Below are 17,142 nucleotides of genomic sequence, written 5' to 3'. Positions count from 1 at the left end.
GAGGAGATATCACTTCTCTATTTCCAGGCTTTTTTCTTTTTTCCTTCATCTTCTAATGCTGACACTTTACACCAGGGAAATGGCCCCACTCAAGTAAAAACTAAAATTCTGATTGTGTATTTCATTGTTGTCCTTGTTTGGTATGCAGACTGAAAGACGATTCATGCACTGCATCATATAGTAAACAACGTAGACAACACTGGTACTAGAACACTTTGCTAAAAGAACAATCACTTGATTGAGTTACCTACAATCTGTCATTCTTTGCTCTTCACTCTATGATGGTGTACACGTGCATGAATAAAGACAACCAGGAAATGCATATGGAATGAGAGAAAATTGTTGAGAAAATGTACACATAATTCTGCCACCACAGACCTTCTAACCATTGTTTTGATTATGTGGTTCTGTAGCCCTCATTAAATGTGTAAGGATTGCAAACTTATAGTCCATATTTTCCACAAAAAATTCTTCCCACTGCTTAGTGCCATAGTAGAGAAAAATGACAAGTGTATTCTGTGCTTCTCAGGTGTTCTGTAAATATTCTGTATAGTTCAAGTTCTTGTTTGTTTGCACTCTCATTGACTTCTTCATTTGGAAAACTGAATACCAATAAGAAATTTCACAGAGAAATCTCACGAAATATAAGCTTTCTGTAATGATTTCAGGCCTGATTTTGCAAACTCTATTTCACTTCAACAGTTCAGTTCTTGCTTCAAAAGTGCAGTCTCATTGATGAGACTTCTCATGTAAGAGGAATTTGCAGAATTAAGGACTTCCAGAATCAGTCCTTTTGTTGAGATGCATCTGTGACTTTATCAACTCTTCATACTACATAACAGGTAACAACTGAACCTTAGCAGGCAAGCGGTATTCTACTAATAAAATATAGAGACATATATAATTTATATATTTTAAACTCACAGTCTCAGTGAATTTAATGGTGTTTAACAGTTCACTTACTACTTGTATAATTCGAGATCATAAATCTGTACCACTCTGAATACTGTAAGCAATTTATAAAATTAAAAAAATAAAAATAAAAATACAATTTTGATGTTAATGATGCCACTTCGAGAAGATGCTGCATTGTATACACTTCATTATTATGAATTATATATGATAGTGGTACCAAAATAATACCAAAACCATAGCATTAAAAAACTCAATCAAAACGTGTTTCATCTTACCTCACTCAAGGCAAGAACTAACAATGGAAGACAGCTTTTCCGTAAGTTAATTCATTTATGAATCTGTCTATTTCTCCACCTATCAGTTCATCTTAATTGATTTTGATAGTGAGCTATGCTTCACTCATCATCTTTATACAGAAGGCATCCATGACTCAGTAAGGGTTGGATGGATGACCAGATGGATGAGCAGACTGGTGAACAGATAGGTAAATTCTTCATTCTGATTTTTTGGGTGCTACATAATTTGCTGAAAAGATCTATCTACGTTGGAATGAAGGAACGAAGATGTATTATCTCAGGTGTTGCACTGCATGATGCCATTTTCCTAATTAAAAATGTCAAGACTAAATTCCCTTTCATTCTGGAGAAATCATGCCTAGATTCATCTAGCCTAAAATCATTCAGTGCTCCAAGAATGTCTGGATTCTCAAATACTGACTTTCAGATCCTACCACGTGTGATTGTCTTTTAACAAAGCAACAATATTCACAAAAGGTAGACTTCAGTTAAAATCTTTAGGATGGCTTACAAAGGGAAAGTATCTTGGCATGCTTATAAACTCAAACTTAGAGAAGCAGTGACACAAAATAAATCAATGAAAAAACTTGTAGAAAAACGGGAAAAAAAAGATATGGAAGAAAAAATGGGTTCTCAAGCACATGAATAGCATCAAAGAATTCAACATGCATCATTTTTAATAAAATTGAGGCAATCACTGTCTTTAGTGTTAAAGGGACTTTAGCAATTCAAACTTACCCAGATTATACACTGTTTAGTGTTAAGCTTTATTTATTTAATTTAGTTTGATCTTCTAAATTAACGGGGTAGCCCATTGAGACTCAATAAGCATTTTCTGTATACCTTTATCTAAATATCTTCTTACTAGTCAGCAAAAATAAATTGTTCCATGAAACCACGGTGATTGAAACATGTTTCTGCTTTAGTTAAACAAATTTCTTAGCTTTATTTATAAGCACATCAGTGTTGCAGCCCAAATCTGGAAAGTGGGCAACACTGCCAGCTGTCACTGAAATCAACAGGAACTGAGCATGCACAGCACTTTGAAGGAAGAGATTCTTCAAAAATAAATAAATAAATAAATAAATAAATATATTTTTGACTGCAATTAGCCATTTTTTTTATGGCCCTAACTTGATCCCTGCTGGCGAAATCAATTTTCTAAATTAGCTGTGGATACAAGTTAAAAACAAAACATAGAATATATTTTTCCCATTTTACAGTATTTGTTATTCTCTCTTGGAAAATTTGGTAACACCCATAGACTAAATCAACACAGAAAATGCAAGATATGAGTTCAAAGGTCACCCACTTTTATCAGCAGTACTTTCTTTAAAGGAAATCAGAGAAGATTGTGTTCTGTTTTCCAAGGCTTGAAGGAAAGAAACTAGCTCTGGTGATTTTTTAATTTAGATAGCACATTTAGTTTAGAGGAAAATAACCTTCTTACTTTCCACAGTATTACCAAGAGCCCAGGCCGAAACCCAGCTGAAATAATTGAGAGTTATTATGTTATCTTCAACAAGTTTTGGAATGGGTTCTACATCCAAAATTTAGTCTTTCTCCGAACTCTTTACAAAAGAACATTACTGTTCTGACACAAATCCCATTTCAGCAGATCACTGAAGTGTATGTAAAATTCTTACTTAAACCAATTGGACTTTTGCATATTGGTAAAATTTTTGTTGAACTGAGGCCAATTACTCCAGAGAAGCTCACAAAAGATAATAGCAGTACCTTAGACTATGCTGGGGAAGAATTTGAGTTCAAACATAAAAGTGTATCATTTGAGTGCTGAAATTGTACTCCACCTAGAGAATAAAAGTGACAGAACAATCATCTTCCTCTGTCTCCCTCACTGCAGTTTAAAATAAATTGTTAAAAAATGTTTTCTTTACAACATTTTTTAAAATTGTTTAGTTATTTGAAAACAATTAGAAAACACGTAGTCACAGTGGCTGGTCAGACTAATGAGAAAAAAAAGAAATTTACAAGAAATGGTTATAACAAGGTTTGAATTTTTTTTTTTTTTTTTTTTAAGAAAACTTTGATAATAAAGATGTGAATGTAGTTTAAAAACAAATCAAAACAGGAAGATCATGCAGTGGTGAAATTGCCATAATACATGTTTGTTGCTCTTCTCCTTTCTTCATTTGGTTTTGTTAGAAAACGTCTCCTGAATTTTTGCTTGTTTGTCATTACTGTGATAGCAAGCTCAGAATTTTGTCCCTTTAACTGCATTTTAATAGCAATGTATTATAGCATGATTTATCAACATATGGCAGGTGGAAGCTGACACAAATTATAATGAAAATTAAAACAGTCATTTATGCAGCAGGCGATTATCATTTAAGAAACATTTATTTGCAGGCTTTAAAAATGAGGGTTTAGAATCAAATGGGTTTAAAATGAAAGTTTTAATGACTATTACCTTTTTCCTGCAGCCACTCCTCTACAGGCCGGTTATATTTGAAGGGGATTTTCTGTTTTACCATTTGGAACCGTTCACTATCAGTGTTGCCTTTAAAGTTTAAAAAACAGCTTAAAAACAATCTGAAAAGTCAATGCAATGGTTAAGACATCCTAGATTTTTTGTTTGTTTATGACTTTATTTAGCTATAAATAAATAAGCACATGCGTGCATACATGATATATTTGAAAAGAAAGAGATTTATCTTTAGTAAGGTGGAGAATAGTTATACATCCAACTGCCTGAGGTTCTGGAAGGTCAAAGAAGTTAAATCCTATGAATAACATCTCTCCTTAATTTTCAGAGTATTTGCTTATGCAGATTGGTTAAAAGGCGTGTATAATTTGTCCAGGACATGGGACCTTGAGTGAACTCAGTGACATGAGTTAAAACATTTTGAACAGATTCTAAATCTGATGGCAAAAAAATATAGCAGAATATGTAGAATATGTCAGTCACGCAAGCATACAGATAGCAGCATTTTGATAAACATTCTTGCAGTAGTACAAGATATGTGCTAGGACTTGAAAGGTGGTAAAAAGAAAAAAAGAACTGAAGAAATGAGAAGAAATTAATGGTGAAAGGATGTAAAAGAATTAGATAAAACAAAACAAAAAACTCAAAAAGACCAAGAAGATAGTAAAAAGGAAAGCAACAACTAAAAAGATGAAGAACTGGTTATTAAATATATGTGAGGACTTATGTCCAGTTACCAAAGACTTGGGCCATTTGCCAGAGAAAAACAGAAGCTTAGAAGCTAATATGAAAGCGGAAATGATTACCTAAAGTATAAATTCTGGCAAGCGCAGTTCAGTTGTTTCACATTAATGGATAATTGCATTATTCAGTAAAGTGTATTTTGAAGGATATCCATATATCACTCACAGAGCGCACAATACAGATAGTGATAAGAGTTAAAGTATTTGTTCAGATTCCCTAGATACTGAAAAAAAGCCAGGTACAGATCAGAAGGGTTGGTCTAATCTTTAGTAGAAAGGCACAATATGGTTTGATTATGTTAGGAGCGATAAAAAACAAATACTATCGTTCTGCTTCTGTTTTCTTCAGCTACAAGTCACTTTGTGACTCATTCTAATGTTTGCTTCATGGGTTTTTTTTTTTTATAAAAGTTGTTTCATCAGGTAGGCATAAAAAGAATGTTCTATTTAAAAACAAACCAAAAAACAAACCAAAAAACAAAGTAAGAAAGAAAGAAAGAGAGAAAGAAAGAGAGAAAGAAAGAGAGAGAGAGAGAGAGAGAAGAGAGAAGAAAGAAAGCAGAAAGAAACGAACAAAGAAAAAGAAAGAAAAGAAAGAAGAAGAAAGAAAGAAAGAAAAGAAAGAAAGAACAAAGAAAAGAAAGAAAAGAAAGAAAGAAAGAAAGAAAGCAAGAAAGAAAGAAAGAAAGAAAGAAGGAAGGAAGGAAAGAAAGAAAGAAAGAAAGAAAACAATACTGTGAAAACTAGAGAAACAGGACACTGTATACCACTTTACTGTGGTACACTACTGTGAACAGATCCTGCACATCAGTGCTCTAATACACGTTTGGAATAGATGGTATTCCAAGAATCACAAGCGCTCTGTGCAATCTGTAGTGCTTCTTTTGAAATCCCACAAATAAACAGTCTAACAGGGCTTTATATTAACCTGAATTTTGAAGCAAATGCTGGAAACCTTTTTCCAATGTAAAGACATCTTGAAGAAATATACATATATATGTATATTTCCTTGACTACACATATATGAATAACAGCAAGATCCTTCATCTGTTCAGCAGCAGAGATTTTCAAACTGCAAGGTATATGACAGGTAATAGGGCTGGCTGTAGAAGGGAAAAGTGTAGTGAATGGAAATTTCTCTGAAATAGAACATCTTATAAGAACAGGCCAGCAAGACTAAGGTAAAAAGGAAACAGGACAATGAAAAAGACATGACAGTAAAAAATGAATTTCTTGTAATAGAGTACTAGACCTTCAAGAAAGCCAGAAATGACAACTATTGCCCACCATATCTTTAAAGACTGTTTTAAAAAATCAGGTTTAATTTAATTTTATTATTATTATTAGGCAGATATATTCAGCAAGATTAATATATGTATAAAAATCATACCTTTAAAATCTATGAAAAACTGAAGGACATTAGAAAATTGAAATAGGTTTAAATTTCAACATTAGTATTTGATCTAATTTTTTGTTTTGCTTTTAAATTTTATTTCATATGTTAGCGAGAATGAGTTTTAAATACATGTGCATGAGAACTTATTTGCTAATATACTCAGTTACAACAGAGTTAGAAAACAAGCTTTCCCTTTTCAAGAACTTGGGTTGTTCAGTAAATACCATTAAACACATACAATTATTAATATTGATTCTGAGTTAAGCTTAAAAAAAAATAAACACTGCATTTGATATGAGACTTCAGAAAGGAAATATCATGATTGCAACACGAAGTGATGTAAATTCAACATGAAGTAAGTTCAGTAATGATCCTTTTGTGACCTCGGTGCAATGACTTTCTACAGCTATCTGACACATATGCTCACATGTTTGAACAATCCTTTCACTCATGTTATCTGGACTCCCTTCCTTCTCTTTGAGTCCAGCTCTAATCTAAAGCCTTATTTCAGAAAGGAATACTAGGATAAAATGAGTCATTTCAATCCAGTTTAGAAAATGTGCTTAATCTCATAGTTCTTTTGCATTCAGAACCAATGTAGGTCTCAAAGGCCTGCAGAACAGAATTAATTATAATAAAGCTGTCCCAGTTGGTTTTGCTACTTGTGATTGACTAAATATTTTTCTGACCATAAATTCTAATTGTTTAAATAATACCAGGAGAAATAGGAACTGGTCATTTAAGATAACCTCTGCCCTTTTTCTTTCTTCTGCAGGAAGAAATCCTGTACGTTAATATAATCTGCTTCATTACTCACTTTCATATATAAAAACTCAAGATCAGTGCATTCCTTCACATATTTCTTTCCTTTCTCATGCAAAATTCTCTAACACAATCAAATCCAGATGCTTGATGATCAGGGATAAAAGAAGTCTGTTATTCCATTTAATACTCATATGCGCAACTAAAAAAAAAAACAAAAACAAAAAACCACAAAACAACAGCTGTATCTCATAAGTTTGTAGATACTGGAAATGCAAATATGCTGAAAAACCTCAATTTTCTGAAACATTGTTAAGTTTCTAAATTCCTGTGACCTTAAGGTTTTTAATGGTAACATTCTGAAATGTTCTTGATCCCTGAATCCTTTTTAATCTGAATATTCAAAATATTTCAAATACCATAAACATCCTTGATGACTAAGTATTTTGACGGGGAATCAAAAGCTCTGATTTATTTATTTTATTGCTGTTGTTATTCCCCTGCCACAAGAAAACCTGGTACCTATATAATAAAATTTAACCTTCTGTTTAAATACCATTGGTTGCCAGTCTTTTATCTTTTCATGGATCCTTCAGCATATTACCACTTAACTGACTATACATATTCATATATTAGATTTGTTTCTTGCTCTAGCTCCTGATAACCTTCAATTAAGGTCAAAATGAAATAGGAAAAATCAACAGAACTTGCTTCTGCTAATTACTATTAACAGTTGCCACAGGAAATGTTTTTGATTCAGAGTAACATTTCAGGAGGAGATACTTAAAATTTTCTCATGAGTAAAGAAGAATTATCATCCAAGACCCTACTTTGTTAGATGATGATGTGCTTGTCATTGCATGGTTCCTTTAAGGAAACAATCAATTTTTTATTTTTTTTTTTTTCACCTTAACACCTATTTCTAAACCAAAATGGATTCTTATGCCAAAGAAATTAAGAGTGACTGAAGTTCTGAAAACCTTTTCATCTTGGCCCAGGTATCAATCACAATGATTTACTGCCTTCTGGTAAGAAAGAGAAAAGCCAAAAGGTTCCAGAAAATTGCACCACACAGAAAGGAAGTGCTTGCTTCCAGGTGTAACATTAATACAACCTGATGTGTTGTCAGGTCTGTGAAGATGCTAAGAAGAACATCCTAAGAAAACATTAATCTGTTTTAAATTAATGCCAAAGGCTGTTTTATGAAGAGAGAATACAAGCAGCAACATTTCCTTCTTTGATTATAAGCTTTTAAAAAGAACAAGACATTATCTAATGAGCAGTTATTAAAAGAAATGCTATATGTTGTTATGAACAACATAAGAAAATGTTTTGAGATTAGTGCTCAAGGTTTAAACTGATTCCATCTCACTTTGCCTTTTTTAGAGGGAATTTCAGTGTGAGGAGGACCAACAAGTTGTTACTGCTTGACTACTTTATTTGCACAGCAGCCTCTGATATCCTCTGAAACCATCTGAGATGTTACGGAAGCCCATAATCTCACTTCCTAAGATTTACATACAATTAATTGACATCGGTGTGGGAAAGGGGGGCATGGTAATTTACCGAGTTGACCTTAAGTGTGCTAAATCCTCTCCTGAAAAACTGATCCAGTTCAATTCACTCTGATGCCAAGTGCTCTGGAAAAGAAGGCTGATGTGCTTCATGGAGTAACTACCATCTTACTCTAATATTTAATAAAAGGCAGAGATTTTGCCATCCACAAAGGTTTCAGAAGCATGTCTGTGATAGGCACACACTGAACCTACTGAACCATTACTGTTGGTAGGCACCTGCAGTTACAAATTCACTGTATACTGTTCCATTTTCACATTTTCTTAAACACATATTTAGCTTTGAACACTATGAAGTAAAGATAACATTTGTTTACATTTTACATTCAGAGCTGCCTATTTCATAGTATTACTAAAAGGCCACACTGTGGCATATGTTATATAAAACAGGGAATGTTTTCATTAAAATAGTAACATGTAAAAAATATCTACTCACAACCGTTTTTATAAAACACTTGGAAAAAAGTCCAAATCTGAAACCACAGATGTGACTTACACAGAAATGAAGCAAAAGGGCCAAGCAAATAAACAAAATAATTACAAGATTGATGATATGCAATCTGTCTTTGTAACTACCACAAATAGTCTCTCTACAAATTCTTGCAAAGCTTTATTTTTGCCTTGTGTAAGAAGGGACACTATGAAAAACTAATTCAAATTTTTCATTTTATTTCTTTTGTGTTATTGCAAAAAGGCAAAGTCTTTATATTGTTTATTTTTATTTCAGGTCTCAGATATTGTGCTTTTCATTCACTCCTAGGTTTAAGTTTAAAACACATTTTGCAATTGAGTTCTATTTTATTTCTTGTCTTTGTTTTTCCCTTTAATCCTGGATGCCCTTGACTTTTATCTTTAACTTGCTCAATCAATTTGTTTGCTGTGAGCCACACCTCTGTGTTCATCTCACTGTGGAATGGAGTTAAACATTGATCTTCAAAATGCAGCTTTCCTCAGCTCCCTGTATGACAAAAGATGAGATCTCAGTACCATAAAAGTTACTCATTTGATCAGATGATTGTAGCTGCTTCTAAGTTCCTATCATCTTATTCAGAAGCTTTGTGCTGTTGCCATTCTATTTTGGTTTATCTTCTCATTTACATTTTCATACGTACCATTCCTCTACTTCGGGTACTCAGATTTAATGTTAACTACAAAAACATTAAACAACTTTAAACTAAATAATTCTGGATTTATCTTTAAAAAATATAGGGTCCAAGTTGAAAGCAAGGCAGCAAAGGCCACGCTCAATGGGAAATTCAGAGGCAAACTAGATTAGAATTTAAATGTCTGCCTACAAGGTGCATTTAACATGGACCACTACAGCATTAATCAGACAAGAGAAGAGCTCACGAAGTCATGTAAATCTGCCCCTCTGCCCCAGGAAAAATTCTTAACATTCAATCTCTTTTAGATTAATCTTTCAGCCCTATATTGCATGACCAAGAACATAAATGCCTCAACTTGATATCTAACCCATAAGTACAACAGAAACAAAATGAAAACTCAGCGCAGTGAATCTGGAAGGAGGTTAATCAAACTGTTTCAATGGTGCCAAAGAAAACTTAGTTTTGAGAAAATATGATCTGGCCTTTATTTTCACATCAGATATTATAATGAGTTACTTCCACTGAGATTATGGCTATGTAATAACAACAGTCTTCTTTAGCTCGCTCGTGTTGGAGAACTAAACTAGGTTATGGTACAGAGAAGGCTGTTCCAGGTACAAAAATTTTACGGATATGAAGAAATTTGAATGTATTTTCTCTGGAACATTCTGTAAGTAATGTACATATTGGCTGTTGTTTTTTTTGATGTCCATGTCCCATTTAAGCTCCATATCAGGCAGCTAAGCCTAAAGTGTCTATTAAAGAACAACTGAAGCTACGTATTGATCTTCCCATTTTAAACAAGGACAAATTTCATTTTGCACAAAGAGATATGAAACAGAGATCAGAATAAAGTCTGCTGTTATTGTCCCCACATCTGACTTCTTAGCAATTTCTTAAGGAAAACACAGGATCTGATTTACATAGCCCTGTAGGACCAAGCAGTAAGAACAAGATGCCAAAACCACTTTATTTACATTGATATTTTAAAATCCATTAACTTTCATTTGTCTGAGTATTATCTTAGTTGTGGCTATGCAAGTCACACTGGAAAAACACTGGTGGAAAAACCAGCTTACAGGCATTCACACCAACTGACATTAGTGTTTAACACAGGAATGCAGCTGTATGGCTTCCAGGGTACATCTATGAACAACTGCCTTAGCATAGTGAATGGTCTGAGGAAAGAAATGCAGTGCCCTTACTATACCTGTTGGTGTCTTACTATGGTGTTCCTGAAAACAAGTGCATTCAGGTAGACTGCTAGCTTAAGTCTGACACAGCCAGCAGGGAGACATAGCTAGGAATGTCCAAAATGGATTGGAAAGCTACCCAATTACAAATAACAGCAAATTAAACAATTCTATTGAAGGGATCAAGTTCTCTAGGGTGAGCATAAGGAAATAACTAAAAGCAAGTGAAAGACTGATGAAAGAAGAAGGTTATTAAGAAGCACTTCCTATGCAGATTACATACTAGGCAATGCTGGTCTCCTCAGGGAAATTCTTGAATTATTTAAAATTGTATTCCTAAACCCTAGAAGAGGACAGTGAGGAATACCAGTTGATTATGCACTGGAATAAATAAGAGACTGAAAACATCTGCTTGGTCCTAATTGCTACAAATCAGCAAACTTTGCCTCCTCTTGAAATAACTTCTCCTGTTTCCTCCTGCTTGCATTGGCTTAGAAATAGGAAAAAATTCCAGGTCTCTGTAAGCCTTCTCAAAGACAGGTACTATTCACAAAGCCCAGCCATGAACTAGAGGCACAGGAAACAACCAAATAGTGAAATAAAAAAACATAATTGAATAGCACAGTGCCAGAAATAAGGTGGCTCAGTGAGAAAAGGTACTTGCAGGCTTTTTAGATACATTTTTCTACTCTAAACTTTTAAATCAATTGCCTTCTTGGAAATGACCTGAGTTACAGAAACCGCTACAGTAAAGGTAGTAGAGAAGAGACAAAATGCAACTCAGTCTGTTATGCAGAGTGGATCTCACTGACTACAAATCTGTGGGGCTTAAGGAAAAACAGAAAAGATTTTGCAAGTCTGACACTGAAGCTTTCAGTCTACAGAGTGCTCCAGCTACTTACTAACCAATAGCAAAAACACAATCCAGAGAGGTTTTTGTACTCAGTGCCCAGCATGATAATTTCCATTTATAAGTCCCTGAGTTTAATGTAAAATGAGGCTTTATCCTATCTTTGCCTACTGGAAAACGAAGCCACAGAGTGGTAAAAGCATTGTCCAAATTCAAAGAGAATGACATGTATACAGTTAGGACTGCAATTTGGGAATTTCTGGCTTCCACTTCTATGCCTGGTCCTTTTAATTTCTGACTAGCTTTTCACACAGCTGCTCTGCTTTGATCCTTTGTCACATCACAAGATTTCAATGATTTTGTACTCTCCAGTGTCTTTAGTGAGCAGGGAGAAGGCTGATGTGGATGCACGAGCCCCTTCTGTCACTGCATGTCAGCTGTGTCAACCTGGGATTACAGCTGGCACTGTTCTTTCTGCAGGCAATAAGATCAGAACAGCACAAAGTTGTTGTTCAAGCCTCTTAGCCCTCAGGCCAGATGTTTGTTTGCTGACTCTGTGTGTGTATAGGAGAGAGAGAATGGCAGGGACAGAGGGAGAGCTGGGAAAAGAGAGAGCAAAAAGAATGTTATACAGTTCCATGTGAGCAGAAAAACTGAAACAGAACTAACCCAGGAGAGAAATGTAACTATATTAATGTCTGGGAGTTCATTGCACTGCGCTGTCTAGCAGAACTCCCACTATCCAGCAATCTTATTTAGCCTGATTCCCCATCTGAGAAATATTTAGAAATATTTATCCATCTTTCTCTGCTCTACACTATAGAGCTATATTTTATATATATAAAATCAGATGACTGAACCCCTAATAATTCATCTTGCTCTGGCAAACAAGAAATTCATCAAAAGTTTTTGATGATACTGCTCATGCTTAGTACCTGGGCATTCATACAGCCATTGAACACTTGACACAAATAGTTCACAGCATTTGAACATTCAGTCAGGACAATCATGTTTACATGAGCAATCACATACTTCAGTCTGGAATTATTAGCAAGACTATCAGGACACTGCTACATTTTTTAGTGTGCAATTACTGTTTCTGGAAAACAATATGGTGATGACTTTATCAAGATGTATGCTGGATGTCAAAGAGATACAAGGGAAAATAACATGGCTTGGATCCCCCAGGGAGAGTTTTACACCTGTTTTGCACCATAACATTTCTGGGACAATGACTCAAAGGCCTATAACGACTATAAGAATGTAATCCCAGTATTTAGGGAAATCCCTCAGCCCAGAGCATTTATATCATATGCTAATATGATATAAATGGCTGATTTGGCTGATCAATGTGTTCGCAATATAGCAGAATAATATCTACCAAATTTCAGCTGGAGAGGGGGAGAATATATTTTCACATCACCACGTCTCTCTAGATAAATTAATGAAGGAAAAAACAAAAGCATTTGCTTTCCTGCACAGTAATGCAAATGCAGTGACTGCATCCATGATACACACATGTATTGTTTATTTGACCTCATGTTTCAGGTCACAAACTAAGCCTTGAAAGCATATTTTCATTGTTGTCATGGTGGATGGTGGATTTGCTATCATCTTCTGAAGTGTCAGCCATTTGTCTGTTCTGCAGCTCAAGAAGCTGATTAGATGTACAGGGACTCTGGGAAAACAGAATAGAAATCATTCCAAATCCAGGATGATTGGATGAAAATGTAATTTGGACCATTCTACCAAATTTTCTATTTCTTTATTTGGTATTCACCTGCAAATTGGACACAGGGGACGTCTAGTCTGATCCGGGAAGCTGCAAGAAGAATGCTACACTAATTCAACTAACAACGTGCAGCAAAATAATACGTATCCCTGCTCTTTAGGACTGCACTGACAAAAACTTTCCTCAAAGCACTAGTATTTTCTGACAGCATTTTCTTTTTCTAGACTATAACCAACATTTTGACTAGCTGAAATCTAGCAGTACTATTGTGGCACATATTTACATTTTAGAAAATATATACATATTTACGTTTTAGAAAATATATACATATATTCATTTGTAACTCTTATACACCAACAGTAAAGAATGCTACATATAAATGTTTCTTATTCTTCCACACATCTTTTCTATGTCTAAGAAAAGATCCTCTATGTAGGATCTCTGTGGGATCCTACATGGTTATTAGGTTACCTGCATGGAAATACCATTGTATATGTGCATTTCCTTAGGTCAATTCTGCTTCTTCTCTCAGTCCTACTGATGTTAACTAATTCTGTACTATTTGATCTGCCTGATTAGCTTGCATTTCTTGATTTAAAAAAAAAAACCCACAGAAACAACAACAACAAAAAAAACCCAACAACATGCACCTCAATCTTTCTCTATGATAAGCTTATAGAAATACTTGTTCTTGATAACAAACCACTCATTTGGTCTTGAGGTATTTTGTGATGTTAAGGTTACATCCTGTGCAGACTGATTAAATGCACATTCTAAAAGTCTGGACCACCTTTAAGAACTGAAATTCTAACAGGTAGGATGAGTACTAAAAGTTGTAACATCATCATTTTTTTTTCTTCTTCCCTTCTGTCTTTCCAATTCTCTGTCCTCAAAGACTGAATTCAGAAGACAGAAAAACCCTACAGCACTTTCATACAACTGTTTGGACAATGTGGAAATGAATCACAGTGTTATATTTCCTGTGGGAAAGCAAAAAACAAAGTACACGGAAGTGAAACTGTGAGCATAGTGGAAACATTTACATAACTTTTTGTGCCATCTCAGATGCTATCTTGTCATTCAGTATGGAAGCACCTGCATTAACGCATGTACATGAATTTCTCTGCACAAATTCCACATCACATTTGTCTGTTGGTGTCTAAATATGTGCAGTCTTGATATGTCAACAGATACAGGGGCTCAAAACTGAGTGCTCATATCATGCAGCCATATTTATCTGTTTTCCTACTTTATATTATAGATTTTAAAGCCCTAAAGTGACAAGCAACAATCAAATTTTGATTTCATCAACTTGTCATGCTTTAATCATCCCTCTTGGCAGATCTTTCAACATATGTCAAAGTACTGCCTTCGGAATGTCCCTCTCCAAGTCTGTTTTATTAACCCTGTCTTTTTAAATGTTTTAGGCTCATTATGAAATGCAGTAAATCTGTCAATGGTACTTTACATGCCATCTCCAACTTATGTTGATAGAAAGCACCTAAGAGCTCATTTAAGTTCCACAAAATGAACGCAGTATGAAAAATAATAATAATTAAAAAAAAAAAAACACAACAAAAAACACAAAACCAAAAACACAAAGAAGTGTATGACAAGAACACTAGGGATCACATTCAACTCACAAGGCTCAAACAAAATTCAGTGCTCTTGTTCTAAACTCATTACCCACTCAGAGGGAATAGTAAAATATTAAGACCACAGTGGGATATGGCAGTGCCAGAAAGAAATCTTTTCAGCTTGAATATCAAATGCTAGTAAGTATTAATCACACCAAATAGTAATGTTCAATATCCATGTTCTGCTTCATGGAAACAACTGAATTCAGCTAAGCTTCCTATTACCTTGGTTTCAGTATCAGTGAGAAGGAGATCATAACAGTCCCAAGCCTGAAGGAAGAAATGGAGATCTAAAAGAGCACATGAAGGCAGAAACTAGAGTTGAGGGTGGTAAAAAGTGGCTGGGATGAAGAGATGCCAAATTGCTCCAGAAGAGACAGAGGGAGTTCAGGGGAGGAAGAGCCAGGCTCAGTGAAGGACAGGAAACTACCTGTTTTCTCTATGGCTCAGCAACAAAATATCTGGAAACCACTCAAGCGGCACGGACTGTAAAATCACGTTGCAATGACTCAGACATTTCACTTAGTTCTGCTTTTGAGTTTTCCTGTTAATGTCCCAATCAGCACTAAACTTGTCATTACTGAGCTCATGAGAACTAATAAAAATAATATTTGCATATCATTTCTACAGTCAGAAGATCTGTTAGTTAAAGAAGATACACACTTTAAAATCCTCCATTAATCCTACTATTAGATCATCCAGAACTCTCTTACCATTCTTGGATAATGCATTATAAATTGAATGGAGCAAGGATGGGAGATGCGATATCTCTTATTAGGGCAACTGATATATTTCTAAAATACAGGCTAGCAGAAACACAAAACATTAAAGAAAGCTGCTTTACAGGGGGGAGAAAAAGGAAATGTCTCATAAAAAACTACGAAAACTTACATATTTAGAAGCAAGGCTGCTTTTTTCAACTGTATTGGACTGACTGATACGTTTTCAGGAATCCAGCCTCTATTGCAATAGAAGTCTATTAAGGATGCAACATACTACTTTCTCCTTAATTAAGGTACTAATGTTCTAGAAGATTTGTTCTGGATTGTATAGTGGAGGGCTAGGTTAAGTTCAGATGGTCAGTGGCTACCAAAATTCAGAACACAGCAGAGCTGGCTTAGTCCCTCTATTCAGCATAAAGCCCAATACCCAGACAAGCACACACAAAGAATCTAGATGCAACCTTGTGAGACCTCAAGTTTCAAGGACAAGATGAAGACTGATATATAAAATCAGCAGACGTGGCTGGGAGCTGTTTCATACAACTCTCCTCGATGCTTTACATCAAACAAATCCTTGCTAAATTTTGTCTTTAACAACTACAACAATCGCCGCATTATCTGAGGAAATTCCTCTTCATAACAAGCTCTTGTGTGCTTTGTGTAATTCCTTTACAAATAACCTTGAGCCTTGTGCATGTCCTCTTAATATCTCAGGAGAGGATCTCGCTTTTTCCTCCTCTCTTCCTCTCTTGTCTGCCCTCCCCCAGCCCCCAAATTATCTCTTGCTGTCTTCTGGGTGGTTATGTTTAATCTCAGGATTAGGCAGCAGTCTGCAGTTTGCCTGGAACATCTTATCAGCTTCCAAGAGACATTTACAGGGAGAAAAAGACTCCGATTTTGATAGCAGTAATTGTATTTAGCTTGTAAGATACAAGGCTATTTATCTCAAGGCTGGAAAATCACAGAGGGAGAGATAGAAAATGTTGCTGATAAAAACTAAGTAAAACCAAAAAGAATGAGGAAAAGAAAAGAAGCAACTCCCTCCCTCAAAGTCCCTCCTCAAGTGGAGGGATGACATGAGTAAAGGACTTAACTGAACAAAACAATCATGCCACTTATAGAAGGAGACCGAGAATGTCAAGGGAAAGGTGATGAAATGCTTAAGTAGGACAAGAAATGACCTGGTTCAAAGCAGGCTCTGAACTTTAGTTTAGCAGTCATGTACTCAGGGAATTATATTTGTAGAGATGTGAATAACCTTTTTTTTGAGATACAGATCACTAATATTCCATTTTAAAATAGCTTGTGCTGTGAATATCCAACATTTCTGAAAATTAAGTCAGTTTTTATTTTAAAAAGAAACTTACAACTGTGCCTCCCATTGGGCAAACAATGTCAATACAAGTTATCTTGCTTATTAAATGCCCTTTCCATTATACATTTGTAGTATTCAGCACCTTCGCCCCAAAACAGCTTAATCATCCTTTTCTCTTATCCCAAAAGCCTTGCTAAATTTCTGATGCTGATGTGACTCAAGTTCTATTCGGTCTACAGAACTACTTTGTTTATAAAACCTCTGCAGTACTTTCAGGTAAGTATTAAATACAATATTAAGATCCATACATTTTGAATTTTCTTAGGCTATAACCAACATTCCAATTTAAATAATACACAAGTAGGACAGAGTTAATACCATCCCACTGGGAAATATTTAGCACTTTGTTGTAGTATACAGAGGCCTTTGATAGCAGGAACAGAAAACCAAAACAA

The 17,142-nt window shown here is 35.0% G+C and overlaps 1 protein-coding gene across 10 annotated transcripts in view; it reads right to left on the bottom strand.

Moving 5' to 3' along the window:
• Positions 1–17,142, bottom strand: part of NRXN3 (neurexin 3) — an 887,537-nt gene that overhangs the window by 102,810 nt on the left and 767,585 nt on the right. For 7 of the 10 annotated variants that reach the window (XM_032445108.1, XM_032445105.1, XM_032445106.1 and 4 more), the window contains one exon: positions 3,643–3,732. The exons of the other annotated variants lie outside the window; for them this stretch is intronic. In XM_032445108.1, the coding sequence (XP_032300999.1) occupies positions 3,643–3,732 (90 nt within the window). The remainder of the gene's footprint in view (positions 1–3,642; positions 3,733–17,142) is intronic. 10 annotated transcript variants of the gene reach the window in all.

The sequence above is a fragment of the Coturnix japonica genome, chromosome 5, assembly GCF_001577835.2.
Source record: "Coturnix japonica isolate 7356 chromosome 5, Coturnix japonica 2.1, whole genome shotgun sequence".
In the NCBI taxonomy this organism is placed as follows: Eukaryota; Metazoa; Chordata; class Aves; order Galliformes; family Phasianidae; genus Coturnix; species Coturnix japonica.
This window is presented reverse-complemented; position numbering and strand designations above follow the sequence as displayed.